The sequence below is a fragment of the Podarcis erhardii genome (assembly GCF_964252035.2).
Source record: "Podarcis erhardii genome assembly, chromosome: 11".
NCBI lineage: Eukaryota > Metazoa > Chordata > Lepidosauria > Squamata > Lacertidae > Podarcis > Podarcis erhardii.
This window is the reverse complement of record NC_138501.1, coordinates 34,142,603-34,158,161: the sequence shown is the minus strand read 5'-3', so window position 1 is coordinate 34,158,161 and position 15,559 is coordinate 34,142,603. Positions and strand designations below refer to the sequence as shown.

Genomic DNA, 15,559 nt, shown 5'->3' with positions numbered 1-15,559 from the left:
AGTTGGAAGAGACCACAAGGGCCATCGAGTCCAACCCCCTGCCAAGCAGGAAACACCATCAGAGCACTCCTGACATATGGTTGTCAAGCCTCTCATGATGATAATCATCTCATGATGATAATTTAATAACTACTAAAACCAAACTATTCCCAAAGTTAAGCAATATGCAGCACAATAAACATTCAGAAAACAATGTGATATAACCACCATCACAAATGAGCACAAGTCATCTCACACTAATACAATAATTCATAGAAGGTCCATGCCTACATTATGTACTGCACTGTGGGGCTACTACAAACACTTTAAGATGAGCTTCTCCAAGTTGTTCTGCAGTCAGACCAGGATCGATATAATATGCTCAAAAAATTGTCTTGCCCCAGTGAGTAACCTGGCCGCCAAATTCTGCACTAGCTGAAGTTTCCAAACCGTCTTCATAGGCAGCCCAACGTATATGCTGACTTGAGCCTTTTCCAGATGACCTGTGTAGTGATTTTTTATTTATTTTTTGCATCCTGATATTTTTACACAGAAGTTATATGATATTGTATTGTTTTCCCTGCCTGCTTAAAACATTTTGTTTAGGTAAGCCTAGCTACGCCCCTAGAAGTTACATCTCTTTTCAGTTGCTGCTGATTTTAATCATTGTTTGAATTTTTTTAAAATAAATGTATTCAGTTGTTTTTAAATAAATAATGTGTTATATTTTTTGTAAACTATGTACAGTAGAGGCTTTCTTACAATCAAGTAATTAATGCTCAATACACAGCAACTTCTGGTTGGTTTGTGTGGCAGTTATAGGACACCACCAATAGAAGGAATGGAATATCCTTTACTTTGCTAATGTACACAGGGCCAGCAGTTAAGAACAAATGTCTGTAAGTTAATGCATGCTCATTATTTGTTAAGTTCTTTATATGAAGATAAATTTAACATTCAAAGCAACAGTACCAGCACAAATTCAAAATATAAATTCCTCTAGATTACATAGCAGCTATTGCTTGCTGGTGGTGTTTTATTCCAAACCAGAAATCTTGTTATTTCTTATGAGCTTTTGTTGGAAAACAGGAATTAAATTTACATTTTGAAATCATACTCTCTCTTTTTTAGAGTTATAAGGGTGCTTTTTCACCTTGAGCTGAGTTAAAAGCTGTTGTATTGATTGCAGTGGTTGGAAACCATCTGTTAAATTTTTAATTTAGCTTTATTTGGCAGGTATGAGTTTTCAATTGATCTCTTGAAAGGCTACGCGCATTCTGTCATTGAGCTGCTATCTTCATTTTAAAGATACAATAGCTTGAATTAATATTTTATGTAGTATCTGCATAAATGAATATTGACTAAAAGTATAATTTCAAACTACAACTGCTTACTTGCAAAATAAGGGTTACATGAAAAGCACATATTTCATTAGAGTTGACATTAAATCCTGTGTTTGGGATAATTATTTGAATGGTAACAGATCAGTTATTTGCACCTCTCACCTTTCTGAAGCATGAGACAGTTTCTCTAAACAAGCAGCAGGATGAGGCGGCAAAAGTTTGAGGTGCTAGACAGAAGCTTCAAACTACAGGTGAGGATGCCCTACTCCCTGTGCATAAAAAAGCATAACACACTATGGCTGCTTTGCTGGATTAATCTTTTTTATGTGGAAATAGTCTTTAAAGAAGACTATTTTTGAAAAATCTCATGTAGTCTGAATAGGTGCATTCTAGTCTATCACTTTAGTTGCACATTCTGATCTATATATGCAGGAAATGAGGCTGAGGTGAGATGTGGGAGTCCGGAGGTAGAAGAATGGACCACTTCAGGTTACATGTGAAAAAGTTTTATGCTTGCCTGTGCAAAAAAAAAAACTCCCTGCAAGTATAAAACTAGCATAGCAGGGCTGATGTCCTAGTTTTTAACTAGCAGGGACAGGTTTTTTAAAACTGGGCACATTCAGAATGGCATCCTGCACCTGCACCCTGAAGCAGTACCATCCATTCCACTACATCATTCTGCTGTGTGTGTATTCAAGTCTAAACTGGATAAATGTCAAATCAAAGTCATTCTCATTTCAGTTTTTATGTAATTAATGGTACCATTCCTCCAGGCAAAATCTGCAAATTTTCATTTGCAAAAAGATGCCAAGTGGTGTTGCTCAGCTTTAAGAGCTGTCTAAAAATGTAGTTCCTATTTTATAACAGAGTACACTGGAGGATAAGGATACCGTTGTACGGTAGGAGTAAAATTTGGAATGCAGGAGTTCACAGCCATGCCCCCCCAAAAAGCCCAAAAAGCCAGACAGCTTTGTTGATTCATTTTTGTTGATTTTATTTACATCTATAGAATGTACAGTATATGCAGCAGGCTACAACATATGTCTAGAAGTCTGAGTTTTACTTGGTGAGTAATAATATTTGTAGGCTTGCATTAACAAAATAGACACAGGTGGCGCTGTGGTCTAAACCACAGAGCCTAGGGCTTGCCGATCAGAAGGTCGGCGGTTCGAATCCCCGCGACAGGATGAGCTCCCATTGCTCAGTCCCTGCTCCTGCCAACCTAGCAGTTCAAAAGCACGTCAAAGTGCAAGTTGATAAATAGGTACCGCTGCAGTGGGAACGTAAACGGCGTTTCCGTGCGCTGCTCTGGTTTCGCCAGAAGCGGCTTAGTCATGCTGGCGACATGACTCGGAAGCTGTACGCCTGCTCCCTCGGCCAGTAAAGCGAGATGAGCGCCACAACCCCAGAGTCGTTCGCAACTGGACCTAACGGTCAGTGGTCCCTTTACCTTTACTGTTACTGTGTTTTGATATGTGACCAACAAAGCAACTAAAATAATTTAAAATTTTATTTAACTCATTACTGATTAGTAGAGGAGTGTCAAAAAAACTTCATGTAAACTAGATAGAAATGCTTGCCTCTTTTGCTTTCAGCTGTTCTTAAAATATTCTAGCCCCAAAGCTAATTAAGCATTTTTTCAAAAATAAAAAAGTTAGTCATTTTATAGCCACTGATTCCAATGTGAGTAAATCTCCTTAAATTCCGACGTATTTTAGCAGAAGTGAATGTAGATTCCTCTGTAAGAGATTCTTTTGTTGGAGGGTTTTTAGGTTTTTTGGTTATAATAAAAATAATAATAATGTGATGAGTTTGGGGTTAGATTAAATTGGTTTTTTAAATCCCTTCCAATCCTGTGATTATATAGATGTAACATGGAGTGGGAGGGTGGGCAGAGACAAACCATTTTTTAAACCAAAGTAAGTCTGCTTTGTAATGTAAGCAAGGACAGCAAAACTTAACAGCTGGAGAACTTTCTGGAAAATGGGTGGAATGGGGCTTGTCTTCCTCCCCCATTCCCCTGCCTGGTGGTTTCATCAAGGTATCTGTGTGTGAAAGTGAACAGAAGAGATTGGTAATCTTGGACACAGAGGTCCTTCTTGCTCTATGTGAGCATCCAAACGATAGCGTTAGGAAGCACCCTAGAAATCTGATGGGGAGCAGGGTAAGTTGGAGTTTTAATGCTGGGAATCTTTCCATCCTAACAACTATACTGCAGTGGAACCAGAGCTTCAGGCAAGCATGAAGGGTGAAAAACCTATATGCATCTCAGGGCATTCTCTATCTTCCAAAAAAAAAAAAAGGTTTTTAACCCCCCAAACTTCAGGGAACTTGGAGAAATCTAAGAAGTCTATCCCTATTCTTTCTCCTTCCCTTGGTGGAAAGGGAACATAAAGAGGTTTCATAGTCCCCATAGATTTTCACATTTAGCTCAAACCTGCATTGTAGAGTTTTGCTGCTCAGTTGTGAGTTTTATCCCCTTGTAGCACATTGTCTACTAATAACGAAGTGTGTTCTCCATCACGGAGAGCACGTGTTGCGGTTGGGGATTCCAAGACACCTTGCTGTTTCTGGGCGGATGGTTTGGCCAACTCGTAAGCAGGGACGGGCTGTTACTGGGGAAATTTAGATGTTGCCATTTAGTGATTGACAGCCCTATTTGTTAAATACAAGACACGCAGCAACGGACGTCCTCTTTCGCTGCGTGCTTCGGATCACCAGGAGCACTTGGACCGTGGAGTTATCTTCTCATTGTCTGGTTACATTTCTTTATTTCCCCCTTCTCTTTAATCCTCTCTAGTCCCTTAATTAATTTAATTCCACCCCTTTTCTTTTCCTCTTTGATTTCCCACCCCACCCCTTACCCTGCCCTTTGGGAAGATCCTCCCTGTACCTGTGAGCGCTGCCTGTGCATAATCCTCCTTGGCTTGCCTTTCCCAATAGGGAGAGAGCCCCCATTAGGGGCTTTCTTTTGCAGAAAAGTTTCCCTCATTTTGCCTGTTTGTTAATTGTGGGGCTAGTCAGGACTGTTCCCAGCTTAGCTGGAATCACTTTCGTTTTTAGTATCCCCAAAGGTGGCTTTATTTTGGGTGTGTGCAGCGCTGTTGGCCGAATTTTAATCTAGCCTTGGGCAGGAGCACCATTTTGAGCTTCCTTTAATATTGCAAGGAGTCAAAGATTTTTAAGAGCAGAAGCAGTGAGGCCTACATTCAGGCCTAAGCCTGCTACAGTTAGCAGTAAATTGTGAAGTCTCTGTGACATGTGACTCATTCTCTAAGAATGTATCTTTTGCTTGCAGGCTCAGTTGCTATTGTATATTTGGGGCAGACAGAGTGGGGCCAGTGTCTCTGTGCCTCCAATGACTATGAGCACTCTGTGTATGCTCTTTAACTATGCTGTTTCTGAACAAGTTTATTTTCTTCAAGTTTGTTTTGCCCTGATAGTGGCTACCACTATTTTAGAGAGGAATTGTGGCTTAGTGGCTAGAGGACAGGACTAGGTCCTGGGAGACAGGGGGCATTTCCCCCTCTTAGTCATTGTTATAACAAAACAAAACAAACTGCTCCTTTTGGACTATTCTGTGGCTGGGTAGTTGGGCCCATTTGTGATATCATTGCTCCCCCCCCCAAAAAAAAAAGAAAGGAAATGAAAAGAAATTTGGGTTTCTTGAGGAGGTGCTTCCCTCTAAAAGGGCAAGCAGGGGTACCTGGTCAGGCGGTGGGCTGCCTCGAGTTTGCTATTTCATTGGAATTATTTATGTCGGGCCTAGCAGGTGATCCTAAGGCTTTGCTCGCTTTGCCCTAGAATTCAATGGCCTCTGGCAGCGATTCTGGCCTGAATAGTGCCCCCAAGTGGTGCACGAAGCATTGGTTGCACCGGTTCCTCACATTGTTTAGGGTTTTTTTTGTTTTTGTTTTTTGCAGACTATGGCAGGGCCTGGATAGCTCAGCTGGTCAGCACGTGGTGATGGTAATGTCTAGGTTGCAGGATTGGTCACTATATGGGACAGCTGCATGCTCCCCCATCATTCTACCTGGACACTGAGGTCCAGCTCCAAGGGCCTTCAGGTGGTTCCCTCACTGCGAGAAGCAAAATTACAGGGTGCCAGGCAGAGGGCCTTCTCGGGTGGCACCTGTCCAGTGGAACACCCTCCACCAGATGTCAACTACAAGACTTCTAGAAGACATCTGAAAGCAGCCCTGTTTAGGGAAGCTTTTAATGTCTGATGCCTTACTGTATTTTAGAATGTTAGACGCAGGGCTGCCATCATTCCCGCAGCTTGCTGGGATCGCAGCTTTGTGCTTATGGGAAGGGTTTTCTCAAGGTTTAGGATTCCTCTGGCTCTTCAGCCAGTGGCTCGGAATACAGCAAATCAAACGTCAGAGAGCTACCTGAAGTAGCCTGGAAGAAGGTTAGGACGCAGCTTGCATTGAGACGTATGGTGGGATCCCCTTTGATCCTCCTCCTATTCCTGATCTTCGTTTATCCCCACCGGGGATTGTCCCTAAGAAAGCCCCATATAATTCCATCTGATCCTTATTTATCGCATCCCAAAGGCCCTCAGTGAATGACGCTATCCTTCCGGAATTGTTTCGTGAAATACGCGTCTCTGGATCAGGTGGTTGAGCTTACCAACAAATTGGAAGAGGTGCCTTGTTGAAGAATTTAAGAGGTTGGGCTTTAATTTGGATGGAGCTCCTTATTTTTGATAAGGCGATGCCGATGGGTTGCGCAATAGACTGTGCAGCACTCAAGTCCTTTAGCGCCTTTCTGGATTGAACAGTGCGAGTCAAGACTCATTTAATTGGGGGTACCATTATTTGGATTATTTTACTGGCTGGTTCATGTGACACCAGCCTTTTCGTAGGCTTTTTGGACACCCTTTGTTCCCTCTGGGAGCTGGGTGTTCTGTTGGCAGTGGATAAGACAGTGGTCCTACTGCCCCCTTTTAATGTATTTGGGGGTCAGCTTGATATTGTTGCTCAAACATCTGCTTGCTGTGGTGAAGCTGTTTGCCTTGAAGGAAGTTATTCTTGTTATGCTTCCTCTGAAGCAAACGTTGCCTTGTCAGATCCTATCATTTGCTAGGGCAGTTAAATTTTGCATGCAGGGTGGTTGCCCCTGGCTCCCCCTTCCGTTCCTGCTTGGCCAGGTTGTCTCATGGCCCGGGGTCCCTTCATCATCATGTACACCGGCCTTGAGCCTGGCAGGGCAAGCCAATCACATTTATTTAGGGATCCAGATGGATATCATTGCTAAAACATACCACTTGCCTATGTAGAAGCTGTCTGCCTTGAAGGAAGTTATTTTGTAATACTTCCTCTGAAGCAAGTGATGCTTCATCACATCCGATCTTGCTGGGTCACTTAATTAATCTTGCATGCAGAGTGTTGCCCCAGGCCGCCCCTTCCATTCCCGCTAGGCCAGGCTGCCTGCGGCCTGAGGTCCCCTTACCTTCCTGTATGCTTACCAAGTGAGGTGAAGGCAGATCTCATGCGATGGTTTGCAATTTTTTATTTCAGGGGCTGCTGGTGTGCAAAGCCATGGCCTCAAGCCCGGTGTGGTGAAGCAATCATCTGACCTAACTTTTCTTGAGTTTTCCCCATTGTAGTAGCAGTTCACATGTGGCCTGAGGAGTTCAGTGACCATCAGATCTGCTTTTGGTCTGATAACAAGGCAGTGGTGAGCGTCTTGGCAAAACAGTCCTCACGCTCCAGCAGAGTCTCTGCCCCTCCGCTCACACTTCCAGCTGCGCTGCTTAAGGTTTAATATTGTGCTTTCTGCTCTCATGATTACGGGATCCTCTAATGATGTCGCTGACACTCTATCCCATTTTCAGATGGAGTGCTTCAGATCCTGGGCTCCAGACACTCAGCTACTGCCAGACTTTTCCAGACCACCTGTGGCATTTTGACAACAATTAGTTGTCAATTACAGAGAGCAGCAGCTTCCATTTCCCCTTCTGCTTTTAGCTCTTATGAGAAGGCCTGGATGGATTTCTTAGCCTTAAGCTGGCAGTCCTCAGCCATTCAGAAGATCTGGCCCCCATCCTCTGAGCAGATCCTGCAGTATTTGGTCCACCTGCTGCAGATTGGATGTGCTGTTAAAACTATCAGTATTCAGTCCGCTGCAGTGTCTGTTATAGTAAAGCTTTAATTTTCAGAGACCCTTGTATAAAGTCTGTCGTGCACAGGGCCTTGGAAAGTTGGAATAGGCTCCAACCTCATACGACAGTGGGCAGGAAGGCGGTCAATTTTTACCTATGCAGTATCTGCAACAAGTTATAACTTGTCTGCTGGTTAAAGATCAAGGTGAGACTCCTTTCAGTATTCCATTGCATTTTTGGTGCACTGAGGGTTGGGGAAATTGTGTTGGAGCCAGCACGGGGCTGAGAGTCTGGAGGCTTATTGCTTCAGGACTTTTACTTATCTGCTTGGAGCTGGTCATTAGAGTTGGGAACTCTAAAACAGACCTAGTGGGCAGGAGTGCCACCATCAGGCTTCCCCTCACAGGTGAGAAGGGCCCTTGCCCAGTTATGGATACCAGAAATATTTGGCTTTTCATTCCCCTGGGGGCTGGCCCGCTCCTAGTGCATGAAAATGGGTTCCTGTTAGCCAGGCATCAATGTGCTTATGTCGTGCACCAGTTATTACGGCCTGCGGCTTGCCTACCGCTGAACACGCCTCATTCCTTCCGAATAGGGCTGCTGCAAAGGCTGCACACTGGGGGCCTGTCAGTAGACAGGATTGTGAATACGGGTCATTGGAAGTCTGATGCTGACAAGGGTTACATCAGGAAGTGTCACCAGTGATGTCTGTGCTGATGCCTGTCTGTTATTTCCTTTTTTCATAGGAGCAGCTGTGCACATTTGGATTGGCGGTTGAGCAGGCCAGAAAGCATGTTAATAAGGTGGTGGAAAATAAATAAAGTAAAATAAAATAAAATTTTTAAAAAAATAAATAAATAAAAAATAAAGCATTGTACACTGGGCTGGCAAGCGCGCTGACGAGTCTGGACTGGGACGCCATCTCAGTCTTCCTGCCCATGTGAACATATACTGGGTGCATAGGCGCCGACTCCATGGGGCTTGAGGGGGCCCGAGCCCCCTCAAAAATTCGTTTGGGGGGGCTCTGCCCCCCCAATAATCTCCGGCGCCCCTCCAGCAGAGCGCCATCGCCGCCCCTCCCCCAGCCCAAAATGCACAGGGAGGGGCGGGCTGCATGCCTCCTGCCCTCCCTCCCGAGCAAAAGCTCCACCCAATTTCCTTTGGAGCTGATTAATAGGCGCAGCACGCTCTCCCCTATTCGCTCACGAGGAGGCGGCGCCACTTTATTTGCATATTCATGAGCTTATTTATTATTCATGAGCTTTCCCGGGCCCCCCCAATATTTTTTATAAGTCCGCGTCCCTGACTGGGTGTCCAGATGGGGAATGCTTTGGGAGGAGTTCCTTCCTTTGGTGCGGTCGAGTGTGACCTGTGCAGGTCCTCCCGCAGTGCTAGTGGTGCAGCTGGACGAGAATGACTTGCCGTCTTCTTACAGCATAAGTTTGTGTTCCTGCATGCAGGAGGACTTGGGTGAGTTGATGGCAGCTCTCTCTGGACTCAAAATAATTTAAGGCATTGGTTCAAGGTGGTCTGGAGGGGGGGGTTGGAGCACCTGTCCCCTCCAATGCGCAAAGGTAATCCTTTAAAGGAATCCAAGGATTCGCCATGCTTTTGTCGACCCTTTCGAGGGGTAGGGCCACGCAAGGGTCCCTGGAGCATTTGGGGTGCGCTTGAGTCTGATCCTGGTTCATTGCTCCCCCACGATGTTTGCTTGTACTGACGATATGGTGGGGCCCAGTCGTCAGTGCTGCCCTGCTGAGGTCAGGTGCAGATAGTCTGAACCAATGCCTACAAACTACCACCGAGCAGGCCAGAAAGCATGTTAATAAGGCGGTGGAAAATAAAATAAAATAAAATACAATTAATATAATATAATATAATATAATATAATATATAAATAAAATAACAGTGGTTCTGTGATATTGCACCCTGCTATTTCCTTCAAGGCTGTTGCCCTCTTTAGGGCAGATGGGGTACATCTTTCCCCTATGGGGAACGTCACCTGGCTGGATGCGGTTGTTTTGGGATTGAAGGAAGGGTTGCATTTGTGAGTGGTTTGGCGGTGAGCTTCAGTGCTCATTTGGCGGTTAGGCATTGGTCTGGAATTGGTTGCTGGAGGGGTATGGATTTGGCTGTGCCTGCCCCCCAAAATGCTGCTGCTGCTGCTGCTGCTGCTGAAGGGTTTTACCGTTAAAGGAACCCAGGGGCTCCCCCATGCTTTTGTCCGAAACCCCCTGGCAAGGGGCTAGGGCCACGCAAGCCCCTGGGAGCATGCTGGTGAGAGGTGACGCATGGTTCCCAGTCTCGTCTCTCTCCCCAGGTGACTTACCCTTCCTGACTTCGAGGGGGGTGCGAATGTCAGCGCTGTCCCCGTGCGGGGGCAGTTAGTGCTACCAATGCCTAAGCAACCACTCACATTGCTGTATTTGAATAAAGTTGTGGCCAAAATTATGCCAAAAAAAATTAAACAAAAATTAAGTGTCAATTGTGTTTTCCTTTGGGGTGTATTGGGGACCTCGACACACAACTGTCAACACCCTGTTGTCTGCCTACAAAGTGCCCACCATTTGGGAATTTTGAGCATGTGTATATGTCTAAGCATCTTGGGAAGCTATTTTCATGAATGTATTGTGTTAATTTGTTTCATGTAATGGGAAAAAATGCTACTTCCCTGGGTGATTGCCAATGGCTTCACTGAGAGCTGCATTCCCAAAGGTTCTTAAACTGAAAAATGTAATCTTTCCAGTAGCATTTATCTGGCTACTAGTAATATCAGTTGCCACTTTAGATGTATATTCTAATAAATGACATTCCAATTAGGACATGGAGTGATCTGGGGGGATTAGTATTTAAAAAGCTGCATAACAGTAAAGCTCTTGAAGTGCTTCTGCATTTAACAATGTGGATGCTGCAGAATGTCATCAGAAATTTTGCTAAATACTAAAACAGGCCTATCTTCAAATTGCTGTGGCTGGTGTCATTCCCATTCCTTGCAATGAGACTTGCAGCAGTTCAGTGCTTTGATGAGAGCAGACTCTTGCAAAAAAAGGCTCTTCAAGGCAATAACAATGCTTTCAGAAATGGGTTTTAGAACATTTAGCACAAGGGTTCTCAAATATTGTTAAAGTAAGTCTCACTCAGTCAAGGATACACCTATTAGAATCCATCTGTGTGAAAGGCAGAGGAGGTGGTCTGTGTAGGCAGTTATTTTTCAGTTTGGGCTCAGATCGAGCTGTTAAAGGAGAAGAGGAAATAAAACCTAGACACAACCTAGGGGTGTGTAGATTGTGCATGCATAAAAAAGAGCAATAAAAACTACCAAAAAAAACCCCAGCTGTGCCACTATTATCTCACTCAATATACAGTATTAGTGAAATGAACACATAATTCACACTGGCCCCCTGGCCTGTAGATTTTACAACCAAGCACATTCCTCACTATGCATAGAACCCACTGTAAATCTGAGCATCTATGTATACATTAATGGACTACTTCGTTGTAATGACCCATTTCTTGATTCAGAACAAGGTTGTCTAATATGAACTATTCCCTTCAAAAACCAGCATCCCTCCTTCTCATGAGACCAGTTCCCACCTTTGGAAACTTGTGTCACTTAACCAGTTTTATAACTGGAAGCTCAAAGTGGCCCAGATGCTTCTTGCACAGATCTCTCACCCATAAGTTTGAGTCCTGCCCCAGTTTTCCCTTCTCATTTCACACAAAACTTGTCTAGCAGTAGTGATTATAAAGCTTTCCCCCTGACACATAGACAATTGAATGTGCTTGACTGTATTACCAATCAAATGCTATTTCCCCAAGAATTTGTTTCCAACTCAAACTGTGAACTTTTCATCCAGTAATGCAGATGTCCCAAGTAATGTAGTTTTCAAGGACACGTATTCAGTACTGGCGCTGATTTCCATAAACACTTGTGTAACTGCTTTTGTGTCTATACACATGCATATGTGAACCCGTATTTCCCACATTAAAGCATATGGTATTCCCCAAATAATCATGAGAACTGTGGGTTGTTAAGAATGCCGGGCATAGCTCTGTGTGCAGGAAATTACAGTTCCTAGGATTCTTTGGGAGAAGCCATCTCCTTTAAATGTGCTTTACTGGAGACAATTGCATGCCATAGATGTTATTGCAGTGACAAAGATACTCTGTATATATACACAATATTCCTTTGCTTATTTGAGGAAAATTCACCAATTCCAATAAGTGCCAATGTAAATGAATCAAACTGTTTAGTTATACAAAATGGGAGACAGTGAGTATAATGACTTTGTGCCAGAGTATATAATGGCTTTAGTTGCAGTAACTCTACTCATTTGCAATGAATACTGCCGTAGTATTCCACCCTTTTATGCTTCCAATTGTCTATGGATCATTTATTCTAGGTGCCATAAGTAGACAACACTCACTTTAAATGTAAATGTTGTGCTGAAAAATATACTCTTCTTTATAGTTTTCTCTGTGAGCAATTTATCTCTCCCAAGGTGAAGCAGAAAAGCCTGAGAGGAGGCCATGGCTCTTTGTAATTCTTAGCTCCAAAGACCCTCTTAACCTACTTTGTTCTCCTTGACGTTTTTTACTTCTATTTTGCATCTTAGTGAGAAGCCAGATAGAGAGGAAGTGAAAGTAAATTATTAACTAAATACAAACATGGATGCTTTGACTTATTTTGCGAACCACTATCTATATGTGAAGTTTAGGCATAAATTTCTCCACAGTGTATAACCATAAGCAACTATGCTAAATATCAGACATCAGTCTGAGCACAGAACCCTCAGAGGCCAAATTAGGAGGAAGGTCCACATCTTTAGATGGTAAATGATTTCAGTACTTTGTTTTTTCTGGTCTCCTTTGATCTCACACTCATCACATAGAACTACTTGTTTCCTTTTGCTGTTATTTTCTAAATTTACTACTTAATCCCTGCTACCTTGTCTACCACAGGATGCCTCTTGCCACTAAATCAGTGCCTCAGGTAAAACTGTAGAAGCTTTGGGTGAAGAAGATGGGGAGAATTGCGTGACAGGGGCAAGTGAGGGATGATAATCACCATGAAAATAACTTTTAACTAGTTTATAAGAATTGAGAGCAGCCTGGAATTGTGGATGGTGTCAAAGTAATCCCAGACTAGAAGCTGATAGAATTACACTTCAGTATTTAAAAATTAAATGTGAGCAGCAGTCCCATTCTATAGTTTTTCTTCAACTTGGTTCAATGATTATATTTTTATTCATTTCATTTAACATAATTTGTATACCACTTAATGGTAAATAAAACCTATGAGCAGTTTATGAAGAATATTTTTTTTAAAAAAATAGTCTATAAAAATCAATGTTAAAAGCAAGCTTTTACATTTCAAAATGTAAGTCACCAGTTAAAAATAAACATTACAAACTAAATTACAGATTAAAATGCACGTCAATTTTGCATGTCTGGGTAGGTTTTCCTAAACAAAAAGGTGCTGAAAAGAGAACAGCAAAGATGCCTAATGTCAATGGGCAGGTAGTTCCTGGGTGCGGGAAGTGCTGCACTAAAAGATTGACTCTTTACAAGTGCAAGACAAACATTATGTGACAATTGTAAAAGCAAGTCATTGTAAAAGCAAGTTAAAGTGGTTGTGCAGGCATAGATGGGGTAAGGTGCTCCCACAAGTAAACTGGTCCTAAGCAGTTAACATCTTTATATTCCAATAGTAACACCTTGAAATTTGGCCTGTAGCAAATTGGCAGCCACTGTAGATCTTTGAGCAGGGTGTTTTATGCTGACAGGGTCTGACTCCAGTCAGCAACCATTCTGCAGCCTTCTGCACTAACTGTAGTTTCTGGACCAAGCACAAGGGAAGCCCCACCTCATGTTTGTTTTAGTAATCCAACCCTAAAGTCACCATTGCCTGAACTACTGTGATTAAGAACTCCTGTTCCAGCTGGAGCTGGTAGGAGGTACTTCTAGCCACCAAGGCTTTCCTGGGCATCCAGCAACAAGCATGGATCCAGAAGCATTTCCTACCTATGTACCTGCTCCTTCAAGGGGAGCACAACCCCATTCAGGGCAGGTAATTGGCTAGTTTCTCAAACACTGGAAGCACTCACCTATGCATCTCCATCTTGCTTGGATTTAAGCTCATCTTTCCATCATCCATCCCACTACTGCATCCTGGCACCAGTCAGGGTCTGCAAGGCCTCTCCTGATACCAATATTATGAGAAATAGAGCTGAGTGCCATCATCAAGGTGATGGCACATTGCCCCCAAACTCCTAATGACTGTTCCAAGCAACTTCATATAGATACTTAAAAAGCTTAACTGCCAGTGGCTTAAAAGCACTCTCCCATGCTACTCTCTGGATTTGGTCCCATAGATAGGGCCGGAACCACTGAAACCCAATGGCCTATTTTCCATGGAGCTGGTCCAGGAGCATACCATGGTCAATGATGTCAACAGCTGCAGAGAGATCAAAAAGAAGAAGCACATTTGCAGTACTCTCGTCTCACTCTTGCTCAAGGTGAGCAAGAGCAGCTCAGTCAATAGTCAGGTCTGAACCCAAAATGGAGTAGGTCTAAATAATCTATGCTATCCAAAAATTCATGAAAATGCCCCACAAGGACTCTTTCCACAACCTTCCCTAGGAAGGAGGTATCTGCAGCTGGTGAGTAGTCATGCCAAACCAAGGGATCCAGGGTCAGTTTCTTTAGGAGTGGCCATAGTATCACATTTTCAAGGCAATACACGGCCACCCCTTCACCCAGTGAAGATCTATGTGTGCATGTATTTAGACCCACATGGACACATATTTACAAAATACTACATATATATTTGCAGTGACGTGAATCTATAGATACATGTTTGGTAAGAAGAAATTATCACTTACATTGTTCAAATAAGTTAATAATAATAATTCAGGACTTCGTATAATTCAGGACTTCGTGTTTACTTCATGCCAGAAACAAAAATGCTACCATCTGCAATGCCAAATTCACAATTGACATAATAAAGTAGACAGGTTTAGGTCATCTGAGCTGAGGAACTAATCAGAAATGATTTATCATTCTAATTTAATTTGGCATCAGCAAAAGAATGCAATCGCAAAAAGAAAGAGGAGTGAGATGCACACGCAAACACACACACACACACACCAGACCTTGGCCGAAACCCATTTCTGACCTCTAATGTCTGGACCTAATGAATATGTCCTATTTAATTGACACCGATTGATTGATTGATTGATTGATTGATACCTATTTAATATGTCTCTTCAACCATGAGATCTAGAAACCCCTGATTAAAAATGAAAGCTGGGTTTGCCCTTTCCATTTTGCCATCCCATGCTCTTGATTTCTTAGTCATTGTGCTAGAGAGTTGGGACCAGGTGTGGGCAAGTTCAAAGCTATTGCTCAGCTACAAACTCCTAAGTAGCCTTGAACAACACATTGCTTGACTATACCATTTCCACTACTGCTTAGATTCTCTTACGGGAAAGACTTTGGTCACGGAGCAAGGTTTCTACAAAAGTGCGGGAGCCATCCAACTATAAATCACAGGTATCTGAGCTAGACAAGGTTGCATCAGCTATGACTAGGCACCAATTTTTTTAGTTGCCCTTGCTCTCCCACCCCTTCCTGGAGCATGAGCAGGGCCGTGCCTCAGAACATGTGCTGGTTCTGAACCCATCCTCCTAACTAGGGCTCAGGGAAGGGAAAGGCTGGGGTGATCTGGGGGATCTGAAGCTGGGAGGTAGGACCAGCTAGATTGTGTTAGATCCCCCAAATCCATAGCCCCCCTGAATGGGACACCTTCTGGAGGGAGGGGCAGTAATCAGGCAGTGGAGGTAGTTTCTACTGCCTCTCCTTGAAACCCATTAAGTGCTGGGTGGGCTAGCTTGTATGAGCGCAGGCTTGCATTGCTCACTATTTTCGACTACAGCATGTGGAATTCTGAAGATGATCTAAGCATTCACTTTCTCATAAGAGAAGAAGATAATTTGTTATAGTAATGCTAAGCACTCACCTACTTTTTAATACACCTACCCTTAGCCCCAGTGTTGTTGTTCTTTTACTGACTGTTGTAATACAGTTCATAAAATGCGCACATGACAAGTAATAGGAAAGCTTACCGTAC

At 43.2% G+C, this 15,559-nt stretch overlaps 1 protein-coding gene across 5 annotated transcripts in view; it reads left to right on the top strand.

Annotated features, from left to right (window-relative positions):
- Positions 1-15,559, top strand: part of RNF180 (ring finger protein 180) — a 55,635-nt gene that overhangs the window by 24,339 nt on the left and 15,737 nt on the right. For 4 of the 5 annotated variants that reach the window (XM_081880761.1, XM_081880759.1, XM_081880758.1 and 1 more), the window contains exon 5: positions 14,905-14,982. The exons of the other annotated variant lie outside the window; for it this stretch is intronic. In XM_081880761.1, the coding sequence (XP_081736887.1) occupies positions 14,905-14,982 (78 nt within the window). The remainder of the gene's footprint in view (positions 1-14,904; positions 14,983-15,559) is intronic. 5 annotated transcript variants of the gene reach the window in all.